General features: G+C 42.3%; 1 protein-coding gene across 15 annotated transcripts in view; it reads right to left on the bottom strand.

Moving 5' to 3' along the window:
* Positions 1-23,409, bottom strand: part of RBFOX2 (RNA binding fox-1 homolog 2) — a 219,649-nt gene that overhangs the window by 12,104 nt on the left and 184,136 nt on the right. For 4 of the 15 annotated variants that reach the window (XM_077339638.1, XM_077339651.1, XM_077339649.1 and 1 more), the window contains 6 exons: positions 21,969-22,061; positions 19,097-19,157; positions 12,595-12,648; positions 12,378-12,470; positions 11,109-11,241; positions 4,751-4,793 (listed from right to left, as the gene is read on the bottom strand). In XM_077339638.1, the coding sequence (XP_077195753.1) occupies positions 4,751-4,793; positions 11,109-11,241; positions 12,378-12,470; positions 12,595-12,648; positions 19,097-19,157; positions 21,969-22,061 (477 nt within the window). Of the gene's footprint in view, positions 1-1,336; positions 1,414-4,750; positions 4,794-7,373; positions 7,414-7,439; positions 7,921-11,108; positions 11,242-12,377; positions 12,471-12,594; positions 12,649-19,096; positions 19,158-21,968; positions 22,062-23,409 lie in introns of those variants that run through there. The other 11 variants (XR_013231380.1, XM_077339652.1, XM_077339639.1 and 8 more) reach the window with 11 other exon arrangements.

The raw sequence follows: 23,409 nt of genomic DNA, 5'->3' as shown, positions 1-23,409 counted from the left end.
ACAAGACAGGGAATTATTTCTTGGCTCCTCCACTGTTCAGGACCAAGAGTGAGCTACTGTACTTTGGGTAAGAATTGCTCCAGACAAAACAGTGCAGAGATGTTCAATATCTAAAACATGGACAAAAACAGAAACTCTTTCCATCCATCAGCCGTTTAAAGGCAGACATCCAGTGATATGGAATTATCCAGAAATTCTCAAGACATTTTTGGAGAACATTGCATATGGAGCAATCCAATGACATTTTCTCTCCGTCTGTCTGCTTTACGATGGAGGAGTCTGCGATTAAATGTATGCAGAATTTGAGAGTTTACCTGCTTAAATAGCAAAACAAATCCATAGGAAAGAGTTTTCAAAAGGACTGATAACTGGAGCTTTGGAAGGGGCGTTCCCCCTATTTTACATGTGCAATGAGATTCAGTGGTGCGTTAACATTATTGCAGCAAAATGCAGAATAGCCACCACTGCTTTGCTCACCAAACAGACAAAGAAGCACGCTATTCTGACCTTCTCGCTTTTGGACTGCCGTTTAGTTTTTGAATTAGGTCCACAAGCACTGACTGTCAGGAAGCCCCAAAGAGAATTTCACAGTAAAAGAAACAAAATTCTATCAAAACTTCAGATACAGATATAGACATATTTGCTGGAATCACTGCTATTTTTAAAAAGGCTACAGAACTACAAAGAAATGTGATATTCAAGCATGAGCAAATGTACCGTGCCTCTTCTGTCCTTGGCAACGCTGGCTGCCAGAGCAGCTTGCCGCCTGCTCAGTGCATCCCCTTCCCCAAAATATTTTCTACTGGCATTTCAGACAAATCAGTTTTCCGTATGATTGCGAACATGAGGACAAGATGCAGTTTGAAACTTGAGGAAAAGTCTCCCCCCCCCCCCAATTTAATCTCTTTTAACTTGCATTTATTGTAAAAGGAAAGAGGGGACTGGAATCAGGTTGGGAGAAGGGGGAATGGTGTAACATTTATTAATCAAATTAAAAACTAAGCATGCTTGACATTTGGAACTAAAACAAAAACAAAACAACCAGCAAGATCACCACGTTCAGACTCATATTGGCTAGTTCTATCTATCCCAGCATTCTCTTGGGACAGCATTTTTGCCCTAGGCTCTACCACAAGCTCGGTGAAGTACACAGCCTCGATTACTAGAGCGTGCAGCCACAACGACCTGCTATTACGGAAACAGTCAGTCACCACTGGAGTTAACATTCCAAATCTTAAACAAGTCCCGTATAAACCCAAATTAAAGAAAGGAGGGGGGGAAGGCTCCCACCCTAACCCTGTCCCACACCACAAAATGTTAATAATTAAGCAATGACCCATCTGTTATATCAGAGAAGGGAACAGAGACTCCACTGAGAGATTTAGAGCGAGATGTTAACATTTCTTCAGCTGACTGCACAACAAAACGGAAAAAAAAAGGAAAAAATAATTCATTGGAAAAACGAAGTTAAAAATAGCTGATGTGTATTTTCTGGTAAGCATGCACTGATGCAGATGTGAAACGGTTAATATAAAATAAGGAATGCGTATGCATGTATGATCACATCGGTGTGATGTGAAAGCCTGCACATACTCATTAGGTAGACATTAAATAAAACTACAAGCCAAGTTTCAACATGTCTCTGACATGCTCTGTATTGAAGAGCAAAGAGCATGAGCAGGTAACCTTTTGGATGGACGATGCTTGCTTGAAATTTAGCAGGTAATAAGTGCAACGCACGTAAGTTGTATTACATTTCTTTGTTTCTTTCCAAATCTAGACAATTTTTACAGGTGGACACAAAGAACCCCCCACTGGTGCAAGAGTCTTCATTTAATTTCTGATATTCCAAGTCTCAGGGGATCCCCACACAGCTCTCTACCAAGTTATCCATACTTTCATAGAGCTGTTCAGGGTACGTTTATTACTTAACCTTTCTTGTTGGCCTACAGTTTTGCTAGAAAAGGGCTCACTGTAGATCACTTTATATCCTCCCCCCCCACCCCCAATATACCTGGATGTTTTTGCAGTCATTCATATCAACCTTTGGGAAATTTAACTGTAACTACTGGAAGGCATTTTAAAGGAATTTAGAGTGTCTCTACCAACCAGAGCAAAGGAGAGACAATTCCTGGAAGATGTGTGCCAAAATCCTCCAACTCTCAAGGTTAAGGCATTGCCCATTTATTTTCATCTTGAAAACCAATTGGGCAACTGTGAGCATGTGATACCTCTCCATGCAAGCCACAAATGCCTGGGAGCTGAGCACGAGAGAGAGAGAGAGAGAGAGAGAGAGAGAGATAATTTTTTTTTGGGGGGGGGGAGAAAGAGTACTTAATCGGGCTTTATGTAGCACAGGATGTTCCCTGCATGCCTGCCCACTTTGGGTCTCTCATTGAAAATTTTCCACATCTCTACATGCCCAAATGCTACTTTAGCAAAATGGGGGGAGGGAGTAGAGACTGTTTTCATTTAGTCTGGACCTGGGACCTGGTATGTGTCAAGCATTGCTAGCTCTCTTTAATGATCCTTTCCCATCACACACGTCCAGGGAGAGCCCTACAGATTTGCCACCAGGTTATATTTTGTCAGTCAGAGCAATATGGCAGACACACACTCAACTCAACTGTAGTGCTTTGTTTAAGGCCCCAGAAGACAGGAGTTGACATAAGCTATAGGCTCCGTGCATGTGTGGCATATCATCAACAGACAGTCTGAGTTTTCAGTATTTCTTTCAATATCATGTTGATCTAACAAAGCTATCACAGATGCTTGCAGGTTTTCAACATGCAGAGAAGCCATTCAATAAAGCTGGGATTTTAAATAAAGCTAGGATTTCTGTTGTGCTTTTATTTTTGCTAGCCCACTGTGTTGCCTGCATTTTTTAAATCATAGAAGACTAAATACAATTTTTACTGTATTCTGTGGAAGTTTTTTAAGCTGCAAAACCACCCATTGCTGCCAGGAGAATCAAGGTTAAATCATATACATCAGGGGTAGTCAAACTGCGGCCCTCCAGATGTCCATGGACTACAATTCCCAGGAGCCCCTGCCAGCGAATGCTGGCAGGGGCTCCTGGGAATTGTAGTCCATGGACATCTGGAGGGCCGCAGTTTGACTACCCCTGATATACATGATTCAAATGATTATTTTAAAATATTATTACAAACCTATGGCCATGCTTGCAGCTTCCAATCTCATAACTATTACAGCTACATGGCTCCAAAAGTATTTATATACTCATCTGCTTGACACTGTAGCCCACCCACTCAACAAAAAAAATCCAGTATCAGTGTTCATAGCACACCTTTCCATCCAGTCCACTGAAGGATCAAAATAATTTCAGCAACTGATCTCATTTCCTATCTCTCTGAAACAGTCAGTCCAAGGACCTGGAATGACAGAGCACCATCAGCTGGAAGGTTGCCCTTGGCTGCCTGACACTGGCTATAGGTTTACTGCAATGTCAAGGGCCAACTTCACAGAATCCTGACATTTCCTGAGTATTTCCTTGCGTGGAGAAATGTACAGCGTGAACTTGAGGTCATCTATATTTGTCTTTGTCAGCAGCAATTCCTATGATCTTAGCAGCTGGAAACCCTGCAACTGCAATCACAGGAACGGCTGCTGAGCATATCTGTGGGCCTGCCAGTATGTAACCAGAAAAGGTCAGAATGGCTCATGGAGAGAGAAATATCTTGTGAACCAACCTAAAGAATGCACGAGTGCAGTACTTTAAACTCTCGTGGGAGACATTTTGTTTGCAAGATTTCACAGTGGTCAGGTGATGGATTTAAAGTCTTGCAGCTTTCTTGAAACAAACAGTTTCAGGTGAGTAGCCATGTTGGTTTGCAATAAAACAGGTAGATTTGAGTCCAGGAGCATCTTAAAGATTTCCAGGGTATAAGCTTTTGAGAGTCAAAGCTCCCCACTGTCAGATGCAAGTAGGAATGAAAATCCCTGAGCTCCATATCACAGTGAAAAGGGGTGTGTGTGGGGGTGCCTTCATTGAAACACTCTTCCAACCTTCTGACTGAGCTCCATTCTCACTTGTATCTGATGAAGGGGGCTTTGACTCTTGAAAGCTTCTGCCTTGGAAACCTTGGTCTTCAAGGTGCTATTGAACTTGAATCTGGGATTTAAAAAGCCCTAAGAGCTATCATGTCAATAACTTGACAAGTGTGCTTTGTGACACAATCCAAATGTGCAAAACGCAGTGGCCAAAGGCAACCAGAGGAGGCACAAAGGCCAAGAATGTTGCTGAAATTCTGCGACTTGCCTCTATGCCACAAGCAGGACACAGCTTGTACTAAGTGAAAGTCTCTGTTCTCAAACATCTGTACAGCGGGTGATAAAAGAAGGCAGACTGGGCTGTAATCAGCCCAAAGCATCCATGCAAGATGGTAAGCAGATGCGCCCTGTAAAAGCATGGATAAAGAAGGGAAAAAGAGAAAAGGGCAAGTGTTCCTGCTGTTCTGGTTGCATGTAAGTGGCAATGCAAGGCTTCTGGCTGAAAGCCGTCTACTTGTCATGAAAGCAGGATTTGTGCAACACTGAGATATACAGTTTTGATCACATGCTCACAAATGTACACTGTCCTTTAATTTTATGTATTTTTTGACCACACACAAAAAAAGACTCTGTTCCCATCTCTAATGTGGCGCTGGAATGGTTAGTATTAATTCAAGGGTTTCTTTTTTCACTGCAATCCACAATTTGATTGGTTGGCAGGTCACACTGGCACTCCTACCTGAGGTATTTTAGCGCTAATGATTGGTTCCTGTAAGACTATTCTATAACAGAACACAGGAAGAGCAGTTCAAAAACACAGCTGTGGAAGGAAACAATCACACAAAGAGCCCACCAAAGGGCATACCAGCCTTTTCTTTCCGGAGGATGCAAGCACGCTTTTCATAGCTTAAGTTTTATCTTTTGAGGTGGCTGTTCTTGCAAAGTAAAATCCATACTAACAGAAGTGGTTACTTCTCATACCTTCTGCACCCTGGGGCTAGCTACCTGAATTTTTAATGCCAGACAGCAATAAATCTTGCCTGGACTGCCTTTATTACGAAAATAAAGCAATTGGGTAGGGATGAGATGAAGAGAGGAAAGAAGAAAGCAAAACACACAGTGAAATAAAGCTTGAAACCTCTGGAATCTCCCCTATCTTTCCTGTCCTACCCTCAAATTACCTTCCTCCTCGCTCCAATTAATCCCAGCCAATACGGAGGACAGAGTCTAGGAAAGTTTTCTCTATGACCCTTCTGAAACAGTTATACTTCATTCGCTTCAGGAAAGCAATTCTCTCACAAATGCATATAGTAATTTCTTTTGAGGAGACAGACCCCACTTGACTCATGACAGCTGAAGAGCGCAAAAAGCAGTGCTATGTAGAAGTTGACTGAGCTATAGCCACACATTTCTGTGCAGCTCTGAGAACTCTTGCCATGAAAAGCAATGGGGAAAAGCTTGGTTAATCTACCTTGAGCGCCTTCTGTTTACTGCAGTTCTGTTCTCACCACCACTACCCCACAAGCTCTAATGATGGCGACCTAAGCAGTTTACAGCCAAATAGCCAATCAGGGTTATCTCAGTCAATTCAGGCCCATTTAAAACACCAGTATGCACTATAAGGAGCTGCCAAGTGTGTAAAATTGCCATCTGTCATCGGCGACTGCTTTCAGTGTAGGCAGAAAACGGACATGGAGAGTGCGGATATTACCTCACCGGACAACTCTCTTCATTCATACTCCTAGCTGTGCCAGGGATGATGCTCAGCAGAAGATGCTCTCCCCTTTCCTGTCTTGATGCCTCCTCTGCATGTGACAGCAATTCAGGAGTGCTAGTGGGAGACCCTCTGTCATTCTTTTGCATTCTTACACAAACCACGTAACGGAATCTGGCCAAGGTAGAATAGTGTTGTACACCAAAAAAAATAACACCCCAGAAATAAGCGAGGCTTGCAGGGAGCTGAAAGGCTGACAGTCAGGCATCCAGATTTTCAGAATGCCTCCCACTAGCTATAGCTAGCCTGTATTGCCTTTTATGAAGCATGAGAACTGACTTGTGCAGAGCAGAGGGAAGCCAAGGCTGCCCTATCCGTTATCTAGGAATGACTATCAACAAAGTATGTGCTGTTTAAAAAATGAATGGGAAGAGATTTTTTTTTGCCCTGAACAGTAATGGAAGCACTGGATTTCCCTTTCCTAACTATAATATATATGGTCAGATGGCCTCTGTAGCGTCAAGGCTGCACTCTTACTGCCACTAGGACCAACGCAGTCCCACCTGGGTCTGCAAGTCTGCTGAACATTTATATTGCCAGCTGATACATGTGGAAGAGTTTAAAATTCTCTTTAAAGCAGAGATGGAAAGAACATGCTACACTTCTTGTACGTTTTGTCTCTGAGGCACATGCATGTGCAGCACCATCCCAATCCGTTAACAAGACGTTGAAAAAGGTACAATGGGATGGTGACTTCGTACCCAATACTTCTACTTTGGGGGAAACAAACAGAGGGCAAAGAAATGTACTGCCATATTAAGGGAATGAAATAGCAGGATGGATTAAGGCTGGTTTAAGGAAGGTGGCACGGCATAGCCTAATTTTATTAGATCTTGGAAGTTAAGGAGGTTTTATTACTTGGACAGGAGACCATCAAGGAAGACTCTATAGAGGAAACCAAAGGCAAATGAGCTTTGCTTCATGCTTGTCTTGGAAGTTCGCAGCTGAGATAGACATAACTTCACTGTGACTTGACAGCTCTCTCTCTCTCTCTCTCTCTCTCTCTCTCTCTCTCTCTCTCTCACACACACACACACACACAGTTACCCTAGTGCTATTAGTGATAAAATGCAATGATTGGCATTCACATTTCTATGCAGTATGAACTTTTGAGAACCCTAAATTCTCCTAGCATACATACATTTCCTTACATATACTTGAGTCTGCAAAAGATTCCCCAAGACAGAGAGTGGGAAGGGGTGTAGGAAAGAAAATATCAGAGGTCAATCCAATCTTGCTATTTTTTTTGGAACCCAATTATGCAAATGAGAGCAGCACGGATCAAAATTTCAATTTGCTAATCATCTCTCAGCTTGATTATGCTGTATGGGGACAAAGAGGACACCCAGTAAGCTGACCCTGGCAGCGGTCAGGAAACCCAGGAGTCTTGCACCCAGGGGCAAGTGCAATGACAGAGAAACATGCTTGCATTCTTAAATATATATGAAGGTATATATCCACAAGGGAGAAGAAAACCAAAAGTAAATTATAATTACAAACCAAAACCAAATCAAAAACATCAATTAAAAAAAAAAGGCTGGCTTGTTGGGAGTTGGGGGGATGAGAAGGCTCCGGTGTGTGTACTTACATAGAGATCAGCACCGTAAAATCCGTCCTGGTAAACCACACTGCAGAAAATCCACACAAAAAACAAAAAAAAAACAACAAAACAAAACAAAAAGAACAGAAAACACATTCCGGTTATTGAGGACGGCAGCATGCACATGCATTTTACACAGGCAGGTGATGTATGAATCCATAACCTGGGCTTTCGGGCAGGAGCAAAAATCAGCAAGAGATTGTGTGTGCGCACGCACGCTAAAACAGCTCCATGTCATCTTCCATGGCATGCAGGCGGGCAGGGCAGAAGGGAAGACAGTATGCAAAGGGGTGGGGGGAGGCTGGGGAAGAGAACAACCTTTATAATCATATACAATATAGAGGAAAATAAAATAGTAAAGGACCCAGTGCCCTGAAGAAGAGAAACATGACTTGAGAAACCTCAGTGCTAGCTGTTAACCTGGAAAATATTTAGTTAACCCACTAAACACACGGACAAACTGGCTTCATGTAATGGGCTTCAAGGAGAACAAAACCAGTCCTTTAGGAGGAGTTCATCAAGGGCTGGAATCCACCTAGGTCAGAAACATACCAAGAGTTGTGTATAATTACGCATCTTGCAGCCTTGTGCGATCCTTTGTAATATCCATACATCACCTCCTTTATTTATTTATTTATTTTACCCTGTACATTAGACATGCGATAAGAGTTGGCTGATCACACAAGCATGCAAAGTATTATTATTTATCATCTTACGCAATACCTCAGGAGAAAAAAAACACACACACACCCCAAGACAATAAATTTTGATAAACACAGAGAAACGTAATGAAAAAAGAAATACCCACAATGCATTGCTTTCACAAGCAGAGATCATGAGCTACAAATAGAGTTAGGTGATTGATCCAAGATCCCAAGTATTTAAAGGCAAAGTTGGGGTGGGTGGGAAGAGATCCCTGATAGTAACGACACATTCCACAGCAGAGAGTAGCAATGTTTAGGTGGGCTTGGGTTCTCTTTTGAGTCTAACAGCCAATCATTAGTATCTCCAAAGCACTTCCAAAAGCAAAAAAGGACACCCCCACTTCAGATTCAGAAAATCCAGCACTTAGGAGGACGTTTCATAGTGTAAAGCAGTTTGCTTTGGAAGAGAACCAGGGGAGAATAAGGAAGGAATAGAGGGTTTTCCACAGCCCTGGTTATAAACACATGCTTGAGCATTGCACAGCTTGGTCTCTGGCTTTATTTTCCTCGATAGCTATATGCTAAAGTCACTCATGTTAAAAAGCATTAGTCCCCCGTATCTGAGACTCTTCTATGCATGGTATCTGGCTTACCAGTTATCGCTATCACAGGCTAGGAGGAAGGAGGCAGTATTACTTCTAATTTTTTCCATATGCCAACTGGAGAGCAAAGTGATGCCAAGATTCTCCCACTCTGATCAGAACACACCCACCTACAGGAAGTTACAAAGAACAAGGCCACGATATCTCGGCTATAAGTCTGCCTTACAATTACCAAGGTCCTGCAGTGATGCAGAACAGCACAGAGTCATCAGGCTCCAAATGGTCCACTCCCTATGGACAGAGCTGCACTCAGTTTTCAACAACCTATGAGTACAGCCAAGGTGGATAAACCACTTCAAGAGCACTTTCTTACAGAGTTATGCTAGCTAAAAGATGTCATTTGAAACAACGGCAACAGTGGTTTATCTTTTATTGCTGGCTAGGATTTATTGGGTCCACTATATGAACACAGTACGCATTTGACAAGCTTTCATCGAAATAGGGCTTAATCGTAGTAACTTGTAACTTAACTAAATCTTTCTCACAGAACCCTCTCTCAGAACGTACCAGTGGAAACTCATTTTGCCTAGAATAAAACACCTCCCAGAAGTCCTTTAAGTTAATCGTGTAACAATGAGTTCCACAGACCACGGTAGTCTGATAAAGTGGCCACCGTAATTTTAGAAGCTTGCATGAAAATGCAATTTACCATTTCATAAAATAATCCAATTCACACAATAGTTATGCCAAAAGCCTAAGGGGGATACTCTTCACAGCAACAAATATCTATATCCCTCAAAAAATGTGAGACTTGTTTAAACTTGCAAACCTGTTTTTTTTCCCTCTTGCTATACACAGCACACTGTAGCACAATAAGTACTCTGATCTATTCAGTCACCAGGAACCCAATTTCCTTGACTCTAGCTAGAAAACAATACAACTTGTGAATTTACACAATTAACTTCTACAGTTCTGGCTAATCTAAGACTGTGCTGATACTTTTCTGCTGTAGTTTTTCCACAACAGGGCAACTTTAAAGTTTCATGAATATATTCGATTATCTTATGAAAGTTTTATCTTTATACAACTGAGATTGATTCTAGTAGTCAAAATGTAATTTTAAGGAATTCACAAATAAGTTCTTCCAGCACACGGTTAGTGGCACCCTCTTTTCTAGGAATACTCTAGCCGTTACTATCAGGGATAACAACAAAAAATGTTCCTAAGATTGCTTTTAATTTTTTTCAGGTATCAGTACTCAGGCATAAATCAGTGAACAAGGATGCCATGTGAAGGTGAGAAACTTCAGTGGATAGTTGCATCCCTGTGTGGACTTCAGATAGATCAAGGAGGACATTCCAAGCAGGTAAGTGAACACAGTTTTGTTTAATACTTCTTTTCAGCTCTGGGCACAGCAATCCCATCCTATTTCAGGTGTTTCGAATTGAACTATCATCTCCTAGGATATTCTAGCATGTCACTGTATACTAGACATGGCATATTTTTGAATGATCCTAGTCAGAAGGAAAAATGAGAAGCAAGATTCAGTTTGCCCTCCACTAAAAGCTCTTGCTCAAGTTTCCTCTGAGAGGGATTTGAATTTAAGGAAGAAACATGAAGTCAGGTAGTGTCCTGAGATGCAAAGCAACAAGAACAACTCCTGGACTTTTGGCACCCTTTCAAAGTTTGCTTCTTTTTTTTTTTTTTAACAACAGAAACTGATTGCTACAAACCAATTTCCATGTCTTGGAAATAATCAAAATCTAAGCAAAGCCCAATATTAATATCTACTTTCTCTCTCTCTTTCTGTCTGTGAGTGTATTAAAGCATGTTAGCAAGGCTGCTTCCTTGATCTATATGTATTGGACTTCAAAACACCAGATTTGGTTAATCTCTTTGTTTTAACCCATTTTAAAACATCTCCAACCAGGAAAGCATATCCATTGTGGGTAACTGAGGCTCCTGTGTCCTACTCCCAAGGCAGTGCATCACACAACACTTGCCACTTCTGCATTAGGGAACAATCCTGGACTTCAGAGAGCAGAAGCCGCCTCACTCCACAGACTCTACACCAGGGGTAGTCAAACTGCGGCCCTCCAGATGTCCATGGACTGCAATTCCCATGAGCCCCTGGCATGGACATCTGGAGGGCCGCAATTTGACTACCCCTGCTCTACACCCTTTCCGTGGCTCTCTCAGTAATACTCGCCATCGTACCACGGTCGGATGGTATCTGTGCAGCAAGACTGCTACCATATACTAAGAAAAAGAGGCAATGCCTTTTTTAGTGATGTGGCCCCAAACATTTCATGTCAGATTTTTCTATTGGCTCTTTCAAATGCAGTTGGGTGCAGAGTGTCTTGGTGTTGGCATATCCTGGCTCTCTCCACCCATCACGTCTCCACCTTTTATGTTTAAGCCAATCAGCTTACTGCTGAGCAGGGCACAGCTCTGCCATTTTGGTTTTCGACCCTTACCCTGGGTAAGCTGGGATGGCTGCAGGAGGCACCGCCCGCACTGCACCATACACTGTTCGTCCTCGACCCCTCAGGTGGGCTCCCCTGAAAGCGGCGGCTGTGGTGGCTGCAGTTGGGTAAGGGAAGCCGGGAACTGCGAAGACAGACAGACAAGAGGAAATATGACAGGGATCACTGCATCTGCCCAGTTCACAAAAAGTCATCTAGAGCGATATGCAACTCCAGAGCTGTGGAATGTTCCGCATCAGTCCTGCAAAGGAGCATGCCAAGAGCCTTGATGACAACGCATATCTCTTGCTACACCGTGACCCCAAGGGAGGTAGGGTTGCAGAGGCCTGGCATGCAAGGGGTTAAATGCTTTGTCATGCCTCATTCATCACAAACTGCAAACAGTCTCCCCACCCACCCCCTTCCTCTACCCCAGTTTGATAACGCCATGCAGTCTGGTTAGAAAGAGTTCAAGAAGCACGGAGAGTTGCTACTAAATAAAGGCAGGTGACTCTTCCATATTGGGGGGGGGGGCGGATGGACTTTGTCATGAGCCCCTTAAACTGGTCAGCTGGCAACAGGTAGACTTTTTTGGTCTCCCTTTTCACCACCTACGTCTTCCCAACTGACTTTCATTTAAACTCAGAAAAAGTTATAGAACCCCACCCTCTGAAAGGCCACCAAAATGAATCATAACGTGCCAGTTTACCAAGAGCCCACCTTCTGGCATTAGGTGACCATTAAGTGGTTCCACTGTATATTGGGCCCTGTTTTATTACACTTCATGCTGGAGTAAACTGGCTCAGGGCAAAAGGACGTCCAAATCTCAGAAGGCAGCTGGCAAACACAATGCAATAACAGATAACCCAGAAGGCGCCAGTCATTCCAAGGCTCAACCTCCAACCCAAGGTGCTTCCAGGCGCGTGCCACAAGGGGGCCTGCAGTGGACTCTCGGTTTAGTAGCTTGAATAATATGTACTTCCAAGTGCAGCCCGTTTCATTCACTTAATCCTGAAGCTAAGTCAATTGGGCCTTCCATACAAATCCTCCCATACGCGTTTATATTCTTATCGGCTGAGCAAGCCCCAGTCGTAAGCAAGCATGCAAATACTCTTTGTATTGGAAAGGGGTTGTTTGGCCACCGCCCAGAGAAGCGGGCATGTCATTCTACCGAGGCCCATCCTTTTAAGTACATATTATACAGACTGAAAAGAAGAGGGCTAACAGATCACTGTTTACTCAAGCACAGTAACAATACAGGGGCCAATAGGGGCTACTTACTGATTAAAGGAATGTAAGTGTTAATACCCCCCCTTCCTGACAGGGGCACTGCAGCGTCATTGCCCAGCGAGACATCTGCTTGAAAACTGGATGCTAATTTAGTTTTAAAAAGAATAAAAAATGTAAAAAGGTTATAAAGAAACAGCAGATTGAGAACACAAACAAACACCACTGCAGTTAAATGGCAGAAACAGAAGCGATCCACATTAAGTTCTACCTGCGTATAATTCAGGGCCGTACACTGCTCCGACCACAGGGCTCAGCTTCCATCCTGAAACAACAAAGGCAGGAGTGAGCATCGAAGTCAATGCCAGGGGAAGGACAAACAGTTTTGTGTGAGCATCATCATCTCTGTGTCTCTGTTCCATGCAGATTGCTCCTAAAGTACTATGATTTTCCTGTTCTCATGTTTGGGATATGGTGCAAAATAGTGATTATTTTCCATACTAAAAACCAACCAACTTCCAGTCTGGCTTTTCTCCCCGGTGGGCTTCCCATAGTCATTTTACCCTGTGAGGTACATTAGGTTGAGTGTGCGTGACTGGCCCAAGGTCATGGCGGAGTGCGGATTCAAATCTGGATTGTCCAGATTCTTGTGCAACACTCCAACTGCACCATGTTATTATTGTTATTGCGGAAGACATAGTGGGAATAAGGAAACATATCAACAGTTTGATGACATGTCTAAAACAACAACTGCGATAGGTGTTACTGTAGGGACTTGAGAGTTATGAAACTGGTGCTTGACAACTCCTGAGCACATGATAGGGAGATTTCCCTCCAGGACTTACAGCTATTGGCAATAGCTAGACATAGGGATGAGTGATAACCTGTCATATGAGACTTTACTCACAATACACAGTCACACGTGGAGCATTCTGATACATTATTAAGGAAAAGGTATCTGATCCATTCCCATTTCACTTGTCTTCCAAATCAGCCAGACAGACATACTAATAGGAATACATCCCTTCTACCATCTACTCCTCCTCCTCTTTGGGAAGGTCTAGGTTTCTGAGCAGGCCTAATGCAATTCCTGATGCTAAACATGAGCATCTCTATTTCAAAAGAGTATCTAACTCTTTTAGAGTTAGCTGGAGTTGTAAAAAAAGGCTATGCCCTGATCAGGTCTAAATGGGCTGATAAGAGCTGCTGGCTCTACCTCTCAAAGAGGCCAGCTGTGCTTATTGAGAACTAACAGAAAGCTGGAATGTAACTATGCTGATGAGCAAATTAAAAAGTGCAAAGTACACAAATATATTTCTAAGAAACTAACGCATACTCTCGCCTTCACTTTGAAAGGGTGGATTTTTTTTTTTTTGCATCTCTGTGGGATTGGCCTGAAAAAAGCGATTTGAATTTAGAAAATTTAACATGAAACAGGAAATCATAAACAAAAAGGCCACAAACAAGTGGTCTGGTAATGGGCACTTCCCTAGCAAGGGGAAAGCAAAATAACAACAACCACCCAAAAACAAAACAACCCCCCCCCCCCCCCAGTATTTTTCAGGTTTGGGTATATTGAACCTGAAAAATACTGTTAAACATTCAGGGATACTTAATTTTTCAGCTCCATTATAATCTATGGAGACCATTATAATCAATAGTCCCCATAGGGTATAATGGAGAATTGATCCAGGAGTATGTGTTGCTGGGGGGTGCTTTTTTTTTTTTTTTTAATAGAAATGGCTGCAGAAAATTGTTTGGTGCAACTTAGCCACATGCATTCTCCTAGATCTGTGAGTCTTACCAGTACACACAAAAATGGAGATAGGGCTGACTATTGCTGGTCATAAAATGCTAGATTAGATGGAACTTCACAGCACTTTCTGTGGTCAAGTAGGAAGCTTCAATACCCTATACTGCCACTTGCTGCTCCACATCAGAAGCCGTAACTCAATGCCAGGGAACATTTATGACCCAGTCTCAATCCACTTTCATATTCAATTAGTAGCAGCGTTGGCAAACGCCTTTGCCAAAGATCCTGGGAACTTGATGCTAAACCAAATGGATGGTGCTATGCTAGATACCAATAAATTATTACTCAGAATAAAAGGGAATCCCTGTACATCCCTGTGGGGAGGAGCCCCGCTCAGTGTTAAGAAGGTATGATTTTGTGTCTTCTTGGCATCTCCAGTTACAGGACATCAGATAGCAGAGTTGGCACAAACTGCTGCTAAGAGCTTTGGAGAATCACTACTCTATTAAGACAAACAAAGTCTGATTCAGTATAAAGCCTGCCCAAAGATCATACAGGTTTAAGCAGAAAAAAAATTACTGAAATCTAAAAGAATGAGCTGTGATCGGGGTTCAACCTGAACCCCTGACACAATCTCACTAGGCCAGGCTTTCTTAACCAGGATTTCTTGAAACCCTGGGGTTCCTCAACAGCCCTGGAAGGTTTTCTTGAAGGGGTGGGAGTTGTATTTTTGTACATTTGTGAAACATTTATTTGCTTCCCAACCATATTCTGCATGATTGTACCACTTCTGGGATTTCTTGAAGCCTGGCTGCACCAGGCTTTCTCCTGGCTTAGATCCATATTCAGGACTGTGATAATAGCACTGAACTACCTTCCAATAAGGATTGCTGGATAATGTATTCAAAGTGCTTTGAACTCTGAAGATGCTACACAAATACTAAGTATTGTCATTGCTGTTAGCTTTAATGCAGAGTGGGAAAAGTACTGCCTGAGATTCCAAAAGCATGAGGCAGTCTTCCCAAGGAAGCCAAAACAACTATATTGAAGGCATGAATTCCTTTCCTAATGCATATTCCACACTTGGGGCACTCCTTGCAAACCCAACATAAAACAGATTTTGTTGAAATGTGTATGTGCTGAAATGAGTGTCAATTAAAAAAAAAAATCTGTCACTGTGGGTAGGGACACATCCCTCTATAAAATGTGGTCAAAATCACATTTCTTGCAAAACGTACATTCATTCTTGTTGCATTCAGTCAACATGGCTCTTGTGGCTATTTCCTGCATTTTGCAGAGGGTTGGACTTATGTGACCCTGGAGGTCCTTTCCAATTCTGTGATTCTATGATCTCATTTTGAAATCTCCAAATCTTGATTTTCCAATCCATTAGATTTTGAATATACATCTACACTAGGGGTCTGCCCTCCAGATGTCCATGAACATTTGCTGGCAAGGGCTCATGGGAATGGTAGTTCATGGACATCTGGAGGGCCACAGTTTGACTACCCCTGCTGTAGACCTACCACAGCACTACTCGTTACTGGAAGCATACAGAGCAAAGAAGTCTGAGTAGGTAGTATATTTGGATTAAGTAATGGAAATGAAAAAAATTAAATTCCATACATCATGCAAATCATTTAATTTCTATATATATATTCTACACTGCCAGAACCATATTTCTTACAGAATTCTGTATAATATCTGACATTTTGTGATTACAATGGCTTTGTTCAGCTGGGTAACTAGAAAGTTTTGTTTTCAAAGATGTATCACTGAACTAAAGAATCAGGAAACTGCAAAGACCCTGGGACATTTGCCACCTTGTTCATCTTTCTGTAGCCCTCGCCTCCTATGCTCTCCAAGCAGCTTCCCCTAGATGTGGTACAGGAAGGCTGCAATGGCAAGGGGGGAGTATGCATAAACGGTCCCTCCTTGTTACACTTGCATGAGCTCCTACTCCATATGAACAAGAACCAGATGAAGGGGCAATTTTCACCAACAGTCTTGCTTTCCACTGTATACCATATCATTCAGTGTCTTCCTCAAGTCTTTTGGAGGGTTCAGAGGGCAAGCCAGCCAATTCCCTTCTGCATGTTCTGCTACACAGTGATCTGGACAAATGCCTCTACAGCTCTGGACACTCCTGGGTATGGATGCAAGCTGTTTAGCTGAACTGTTTCATTTATACTAGTAAAAATTGTGGTGTTTATAAAAGAAGACATGTTGATGTAAGATGGGAGGACCTATACATTCTCACACACACAGTGTGCCATTGCAGCTCCATGCACAGATATACATGGTTCCATCTCTCAAAATGCTCTTGTTAGTGGGTGTGGGGAAGTTTTCTCCCCAAGTGCCAAACTTTGTTTTCTGCACTCATTTATGTGGGGTAATGTAAGAGAATACACCACTTATGTATACCTTGTTTCTGCTGATTCCCTTTAAACTATGTCCCAGATTGCAGCCCTATGGACTTTGACCTAAAAAATTCAATGACAGCCAGTAAGAATGAAGACAGCCTCTATTTGCACAGCCCCTTTATCTCCAGTGCCTTTAGCTGTATAAAGCAAATGAGGGTCATAACTACAGATAACTGGCTCTTCTATACATAGATGCATATTTGTAGATGCACAGATTGTTCATTTGTCGGAGTCAGAAGGTGCAATTATGATGATCGAACATACAATGGGGAATAATGGAAGAATATTTTCGAATGAACTCAAAGGCAAGGTCAACATTCAGATTTTTCATGGCAGCTTTCAGAAAACATCCAATTTTGTTACACGATATAATACAGTTAACTTTGTACTGCCTACTTCTATCAGCCTTGAAAATTTACAGTCCAATTACTGGCAATTATACACAGTTAGACATCTTTAATATCAGTCACTGATATGTTTGCTGGAGGTGATGTATGCTATATAAGTACACCTTTGGAACAATGGCCGTGAACTATCAGAGCAGAAACTATACAAAAGAATTCAGCACAAAAATCTGAACAGACAATGGTAAAATTCAACTGTGAAATTAAAGCTGACTTTTTACAGTCCTGAGTATAACACAGCTACCCTCCACCATCCTGCCCCCAGCCAAGCAAACAGTATATAGCTAACAGATATCCTTCACAATTAATCTGGTTTCAAATATGCTACTTTTAAAACTCACTTTTCATTTGTATACTGCTTTGCATTTTAGATATTTAAACTATTTCATAAACTTTCTTCCCTCCCCCCTCCAGCATTCATGAGGAATTAACTAAAAGACAAAAACATATAAAATCACTTGTCCATGGGACCAACAAATACTCTCAGGGTACACAGCAGGACTGAAAATTCACATCTTCGATCTCAAGAATTATTTTAACCATCAATTGGCACTTCTGCACCAGCAGCTTCCAAGCCCATACCACTTATTTTGCTGTGTTTTCAATGAGATCAAAAGCCAAACTGCTCATTAAAAAAAAAACCTCTTAAGAAGCTAGTATAGCTCAATGGGAAAACACTGAAAATATGAAGGCCATCGTCATTATATGCTCAGATGCAACATAACAGACATACTGTCAAACCAGAACGTTCATCCTGAGCTGTAAGGCTAGTGCTGGTGCACTCAGACACAACAGCAAAATACTGTTTACTGTTATGTGAACATGCCTACAGGGCCTTCTGGCTCATGCTTTCTCGCCTTCTCTTCCTCACCTGTATGGACAACTTATTTTTGTGAAGAATTGGCCAATACAGAAAAATATTGTTTGGACACAGAAACAACTCATTAGCAAGGGAAGGAGAACAGAAGAGGGAATTTGCAAGCCTGAAGGGTAACTGCAAACTATGGATTGCCCTTAAATGTGAGGCATGTCAAAGAATGGCAGCCAGTGGGCAGACTTTTCCCTTCATTATTAAGTTTCATAAACCTCAAGGTAATTGGGTTTCTGACTTCCAGGCCTGACATTGTGATTTTCCCAAAGCCTTCTGTAAAGCAACAGAAGACTGACAGCTCTACAGTTCTGCATAAGTATCATGGTCCTGTACTGAATCCCTTTAAGCATTTTCAAATTATAGCTATCTGGAAATTGGAGGAGAATTTTTGTGCCAAAAACTTCATGCGCACTCTTAATTATGTAGGCCTACATATCACCTGTAGTTACTGCCCATCAGCAGTGGAGGCTTTGGTATGAATCAGTTCTCACTAACTGAACGATTTCAAGATGAGGTTTCCTAAAGACAGACTTATTTATTCATTCACATACATGACAGAGGTTCTCAACCTGGGGGTCGATTGACCCTCTCACAGGGGTCGCTGCAGACCCCATAGAATGCTGGGAGAAGGGCGGCCCCAGAGCAATGGCGCTGTCCTCCTCTGCACTGCTGTCTGGGGAGAGCCCAGGAAGCAATGCCCCGCCCAACGCCTGTGGCACCAGCCTCTTTTCAGTGAGCTCCAAAGCAGCCAAGTCGAGCCGAGGCATTCTCTGGGGAATGCTGGGTGGGGCGTTGTTTCCTGGGCTCTCCCAGACAGCGGCGTGGAGGAGGCCAGCGCCATGGCACCGCCACTGTCCCAGGAAGCAATGCCTTGCCCAGTGTTCCCCAGAGAATGCCTCGGCTCAGCTCCAATGCCTTGGAGCTCACAGAGGCGGCACAAAAGAGGCCGCTGCCATGCTGTTGTGAGCAAGGGTAGTGGCGGCGGATGTTTGCGCATGCCGCCACCTCCCCTGTTGTAGGGGGAATGGTTGTAGGGGGAATGGTTGTAAACTGTTGCTCTGAGTTAAGTCCCTCCCCACGGTAGCAGTTTCCAATACAACTAAACAGGGACTACGGTACTTTTCTCCATTGAAAACAATAAACTTGCTTTAATGTATATATACACTCAGACACAGGAGGCTTTCAAACCCCTTCTCTACAAAGCTTTTCATTATGCTGAAACTCCAGGGGAGAGAGAGAGAACTTAACTCATATGCTTATAATTGCTTCCCCCCCCCCCCAAATCTCTCTCATTCCTCATTCGAATCAGCATTCCCTCTTACCATTTGCGTATGGTGTTACCATCTTCTTATTAGTCATCACTCGTGCCGTAGCATTATTAACCTAAAAGTAAAAAATGGGATATGGAGGAGAGGGAAGGAAGCACAGGACTTTAGAAAAAAACATGTTTCTTGTTTTCTGAAAACAAAAACAAAACAAAAAGAATTTTCAAAATGAAACATTTAAATTTACTTTATAACTTATTGTTAAATATTGAAATTGTAACAGGTTTAATTGTGACATTTTAGTTATGCAGTAAAGGCCAAAAAGAGCAGATCTTCTCAGGCATCCCTGTCATCTTGGTCTTGAGCCCCAGTATCTGCTGCTCACTGATTCAAAGGGCAAAGCCTCATCTCTTGCTCCCTTCTTCATGCCCAGCTTGACAAGTAGGAAGCAATGAACAAACACAACTCTGTTACCATGTTTCGGCTGCATTCCACTGAACTGCAGCGGCTGACTAATGTTACACAGTAAACAGGTATTTGGGCAGGAGGAGGATAACATGGAACCCAGGTGCCTAGGATTAATTCCCTCTGTTCCTAAAGAGCTTTGGATTCCTAACCAAAATTGGCTGGCCTGCATCTTAGTTTCAGGGTATCGACTTATTGAGGGATCTATCCCCAGCTGCTAATTTCTCAGGGGTGCCACCCTGTTTGGAAAGTTAACAAGGCGACTTTTGATTTCCTAGTGCCCCCCACCCTCAATGCAGAAGCTCTTTAAAGCTCCAAGCATTTTAAACAGTACAGCAAGTGAGCATTAGAGCAGAGATGGTGCTGGTAAAATGTGGGAGGGGTGGGCAAACCAAATGACAGCAGCCCTGTGCCAGGCATAGCCCAAGAGCTCTTGCAAAGAGGGTAAGAGGCTAAGCCAGGATCTGTCACTTCCCAAAACCCTAACCCAAGGAACATGCCCCAATGCCAATTTCTTCCTTTTTTTGAAGAGATGCATTCAATGCCCTTTGCTTAATGGAAAAGTGAGCTTTGGCAGGGGGAGAAGGGAGCCTGGAATCTCATGACTCTGTTTTTAGCCCTCAAACAATATAAAACATTACACATTTAAAAAGAAAGAATGGGAAACAACAGTGATGAGACTGAGGGCATGCTGTTATAAGACACATACAAAAAGAAAACAACAACAACAACAACAACAATTGATTAATGGGGCTAGAGGGAGGGGGGAGAGGAAGAAGGTCTCACAGACAATCATTAAGATGGAGCGAATGCCTGAAACCAGCTGCTACAGCAGAGTGCAACACAAGCACTGAAAGGGGGGGGGGGAATGGCCAAAACCAATCAAAAACCACCAGTCAGCAAAGACCAACAGCTGCATTGAACTGAGTGAAGGGGACAATAAGGGGGGGGGGGAAGCATAATCGCAGGTTTGGGAAGAGGCAGAAGAAGAAAGAAAAAGGGGAATGGGTGAAGAGAAAGAGAGGAAGGGGATGGTGCATTAATAAAACCAGCCAAACTGGAGCTCAGTAACTCTGAGTAAGATGTGCAAGGGAAGTCACCAGGAAGTCAGTAATCAAACAGCTCAGACTGATACAAAACAGTATATGTACATCCAAAGTCCAGGCGGGCATTACTCAACAGCATTGAAAATAAAAGGGGAGGGGGTGAGGAAATAGGAAAGGGTGGGACAACAAGTCAAATCACATTTTGTAGTGTTAATGTGAAATGGCAGATGGATTTTTTTTTCTTTCTTAATTTTGGTTTGCATTTTTTAAAAAAAAGGAAAAGAAAAGAAATAAGATTCTCCTCTAGCACTTTGGTTTCACTTACCGCCAACTCGGTACCATCGCCAGCATTGTGTATAGTTACCATGGAAAGAGTGAGTCAAGTGAAGGGCCCTAAACACTAAACCATCGAAAAAGGGAAATAAAACAAGAAAACAAAACAAAAAGAAAAGAAAAAAAGCAAAATATGCAAACATCTTACTCAAAACGGCGGCTTTCAAGTTTTTTCCCCCTCCTATATTTAGTACTTTTTTTCTTAAAAAGAGAATGGGAGAAGGAAAAGGGGTCAGTTATCTTTCAATATGAGGGAACAGAAATTTAGCCACTAAGGAATTTCCTCCTATGTAGGTTACATTGCCCAGCCACAGTTATCAGTGTTCACTGCAAGAGTTAATTCTGAGTATATATTGTTTTACTGAGATCATATTAATAAAGTTACTCATGACCCCAAGTAAACTTCTTTCTGCTCTCTCTATCCATGTCCACCATTAGCATCATCATTTCACACTCATATGGAAGAGAACTGGCCTCTAAGGCAGGGGTAGTCAACCTGTGGTCCTCCAGATATCCATGAACTACAATTCCCAGGAGCCCCTGGGAATTTGCTGGCAGGGGACTCGTGGGAATTGTAGTCCATGGACATCTGGAGGACCGCAGGTTGACTATCCCTGCTCTAAGGAAAGGGAATATTCTGGCTGGCCCCCTTTTTTGTTGTTAAGACACCAAGTTAGAAATTGGACAGTGTTCGTTTAGTTAGTTCTGATAAGGCTTGGCAAGAAAAGTTGGAGTCTCGAACTGAAGCAAAGGAAAATCAAGTCAGCAGAAGGGCAAAAATTTGGAGTGGGTTGGAAACAAACTCAACAGAAAGGAAAAAAAATAAAGAAAAAATACCTAAAGTAACAAAATATATATAGATATAGAAGATATTTGAGTGGGGGGGGGGTGTTATTTTAAATACATCAGTGCAGGGAAAGGGAGTGAAAAAACAGAGATACAAACACACGCATACACACACACGCACGCACACACAACGCACACACAAGACAGGAATCCAAATGTGAAATAAGTGAGGCAAGACACAAAAAAAGAAAACAAAAGAATAAATATAAAGAAGAAATTGAATTACTGAAGACATGCACCTCGATTTTACGGCCCTCTACCACGGTGCCGTGTAATTTCTCCCTGGCCCTGTCTGCATCAGCACTATTCTCGAAAGTTACGAACCCGAATCCCTGCATGCAGCGGGAGAAGGGGGGAAAACATGCACATCGTTATATATTGAAATACTGATATATCTAGATAAATAGAGAAAAAAAATATCACAGTATGAAATTGACATCAGCACAACTTAGCAATACTCTCCTAGAGTCACATTTTTGGTTCATGCATGTTTCATGAAAGAAATTCAATTAAAAAAAAAAAGAAAGAAGTTGTATTCAGATTAAAATAATAAAACATAAAGCAACTGAGGCCAGACTAAAAGTCGTACAAAGTTACTCGAGAAAAATTTACCTGACAGAGAAATTTGTTAAACCCTGGATAGAAATCCTTGTTCAATGCCTACTTCTGCAGCACTGTCAACAGTCACCTTTAGATGGCACGGATCCAATCAGCCAGGTCTTTTGAACAAGCTGCCCCAAGAAAGGGGATGTGGTACGCCAAAAACCTCCAGATTCTAATCCTGGACCAGATAGAGGCATCCCCCTCAACTCTGTGAAAAATCACACTTCTTCCTCATGTGTTTTTTTTAATCACCTTTCACACAGCTTTTGCCCATCTTAAAGAAATGTGAGTGGTTTTACATAAAAAGTGCTACTCTGCATTCCTAACAGCAGCGATCATATATATCTCTGGGTTTGTACACAACAGGCCTCCTATTTTGAACATCAGGGCTTCTGTGTTCAGTATGTAAATAATCGCCAGTCTATAAATATGTTAGGACCTATGTAAAAATAGCACTGAAAGGGACAGCTTCACTTTCTTAGGGGCTGGGCTATGACAGCTAAATCAATTACATCTGGAACTTCTAGAAAACAGCACATTCTAAAAATGCAATTGGAAAAATCAATGTTATTATTATTATGTTTACTTAAAAGAGTGTTATCTTTCTTTAGAAAGCCCAGAGCAGCTTATATATGGCTTTGAGGGGTCTCCCATTCAGGTACTGACCAGGCCCAGCACCACTGCAACATCTGCGGCTCAGGATCCTTTGCTAGAATTCAGACATTTCCCACCAATTGCTAGGCAAAGATCATCACGAACATTTTACAGTTAGCTTTTAAAGAGACTTGAGGAATATTGACTTCCTGCTCTTTGATGTCAAATACACCACCAGTTTATCCTTGTTCTTTGCTGGTGGTATGATCCCAGGAGGGGGGGAAAAAACAAAGCATATGTTCCGTGTTATGGAAATGGCTAATATCAAACAGAAAGCCTTGCTTGCTAAAACAGCAGTTCTAAGTTATGCTGTTCTACGGCAACTGACTTTCAGCATGTTTAGAAGAGTGCAGCTCTATTTAGGAATGCACGGCATGATGCAAGTCTAGGCCTGTAATTCGCAGAAAACTCACCACTGCAGAT

The sequence above is a fragment of the Paroedura picta genome, chromosome 5 (genome assembly GCF_049243985.1).
Source record: "Paroedura picta isolate Pp20150507F chromosome 5, Ppicta_v3.0, whole genome shotgun sequence".
NCBI lineage: Eukaryota > Metazoa > Chordata > Lepidosauria > Squamata > Gekkonidae > Paroedura > Paroedura picta.
The sequence above is the reverse complement of the archived record's forward strand: the minus strand, read 5'-3'. Positions and strand labels throughout refer to the sequence as shown.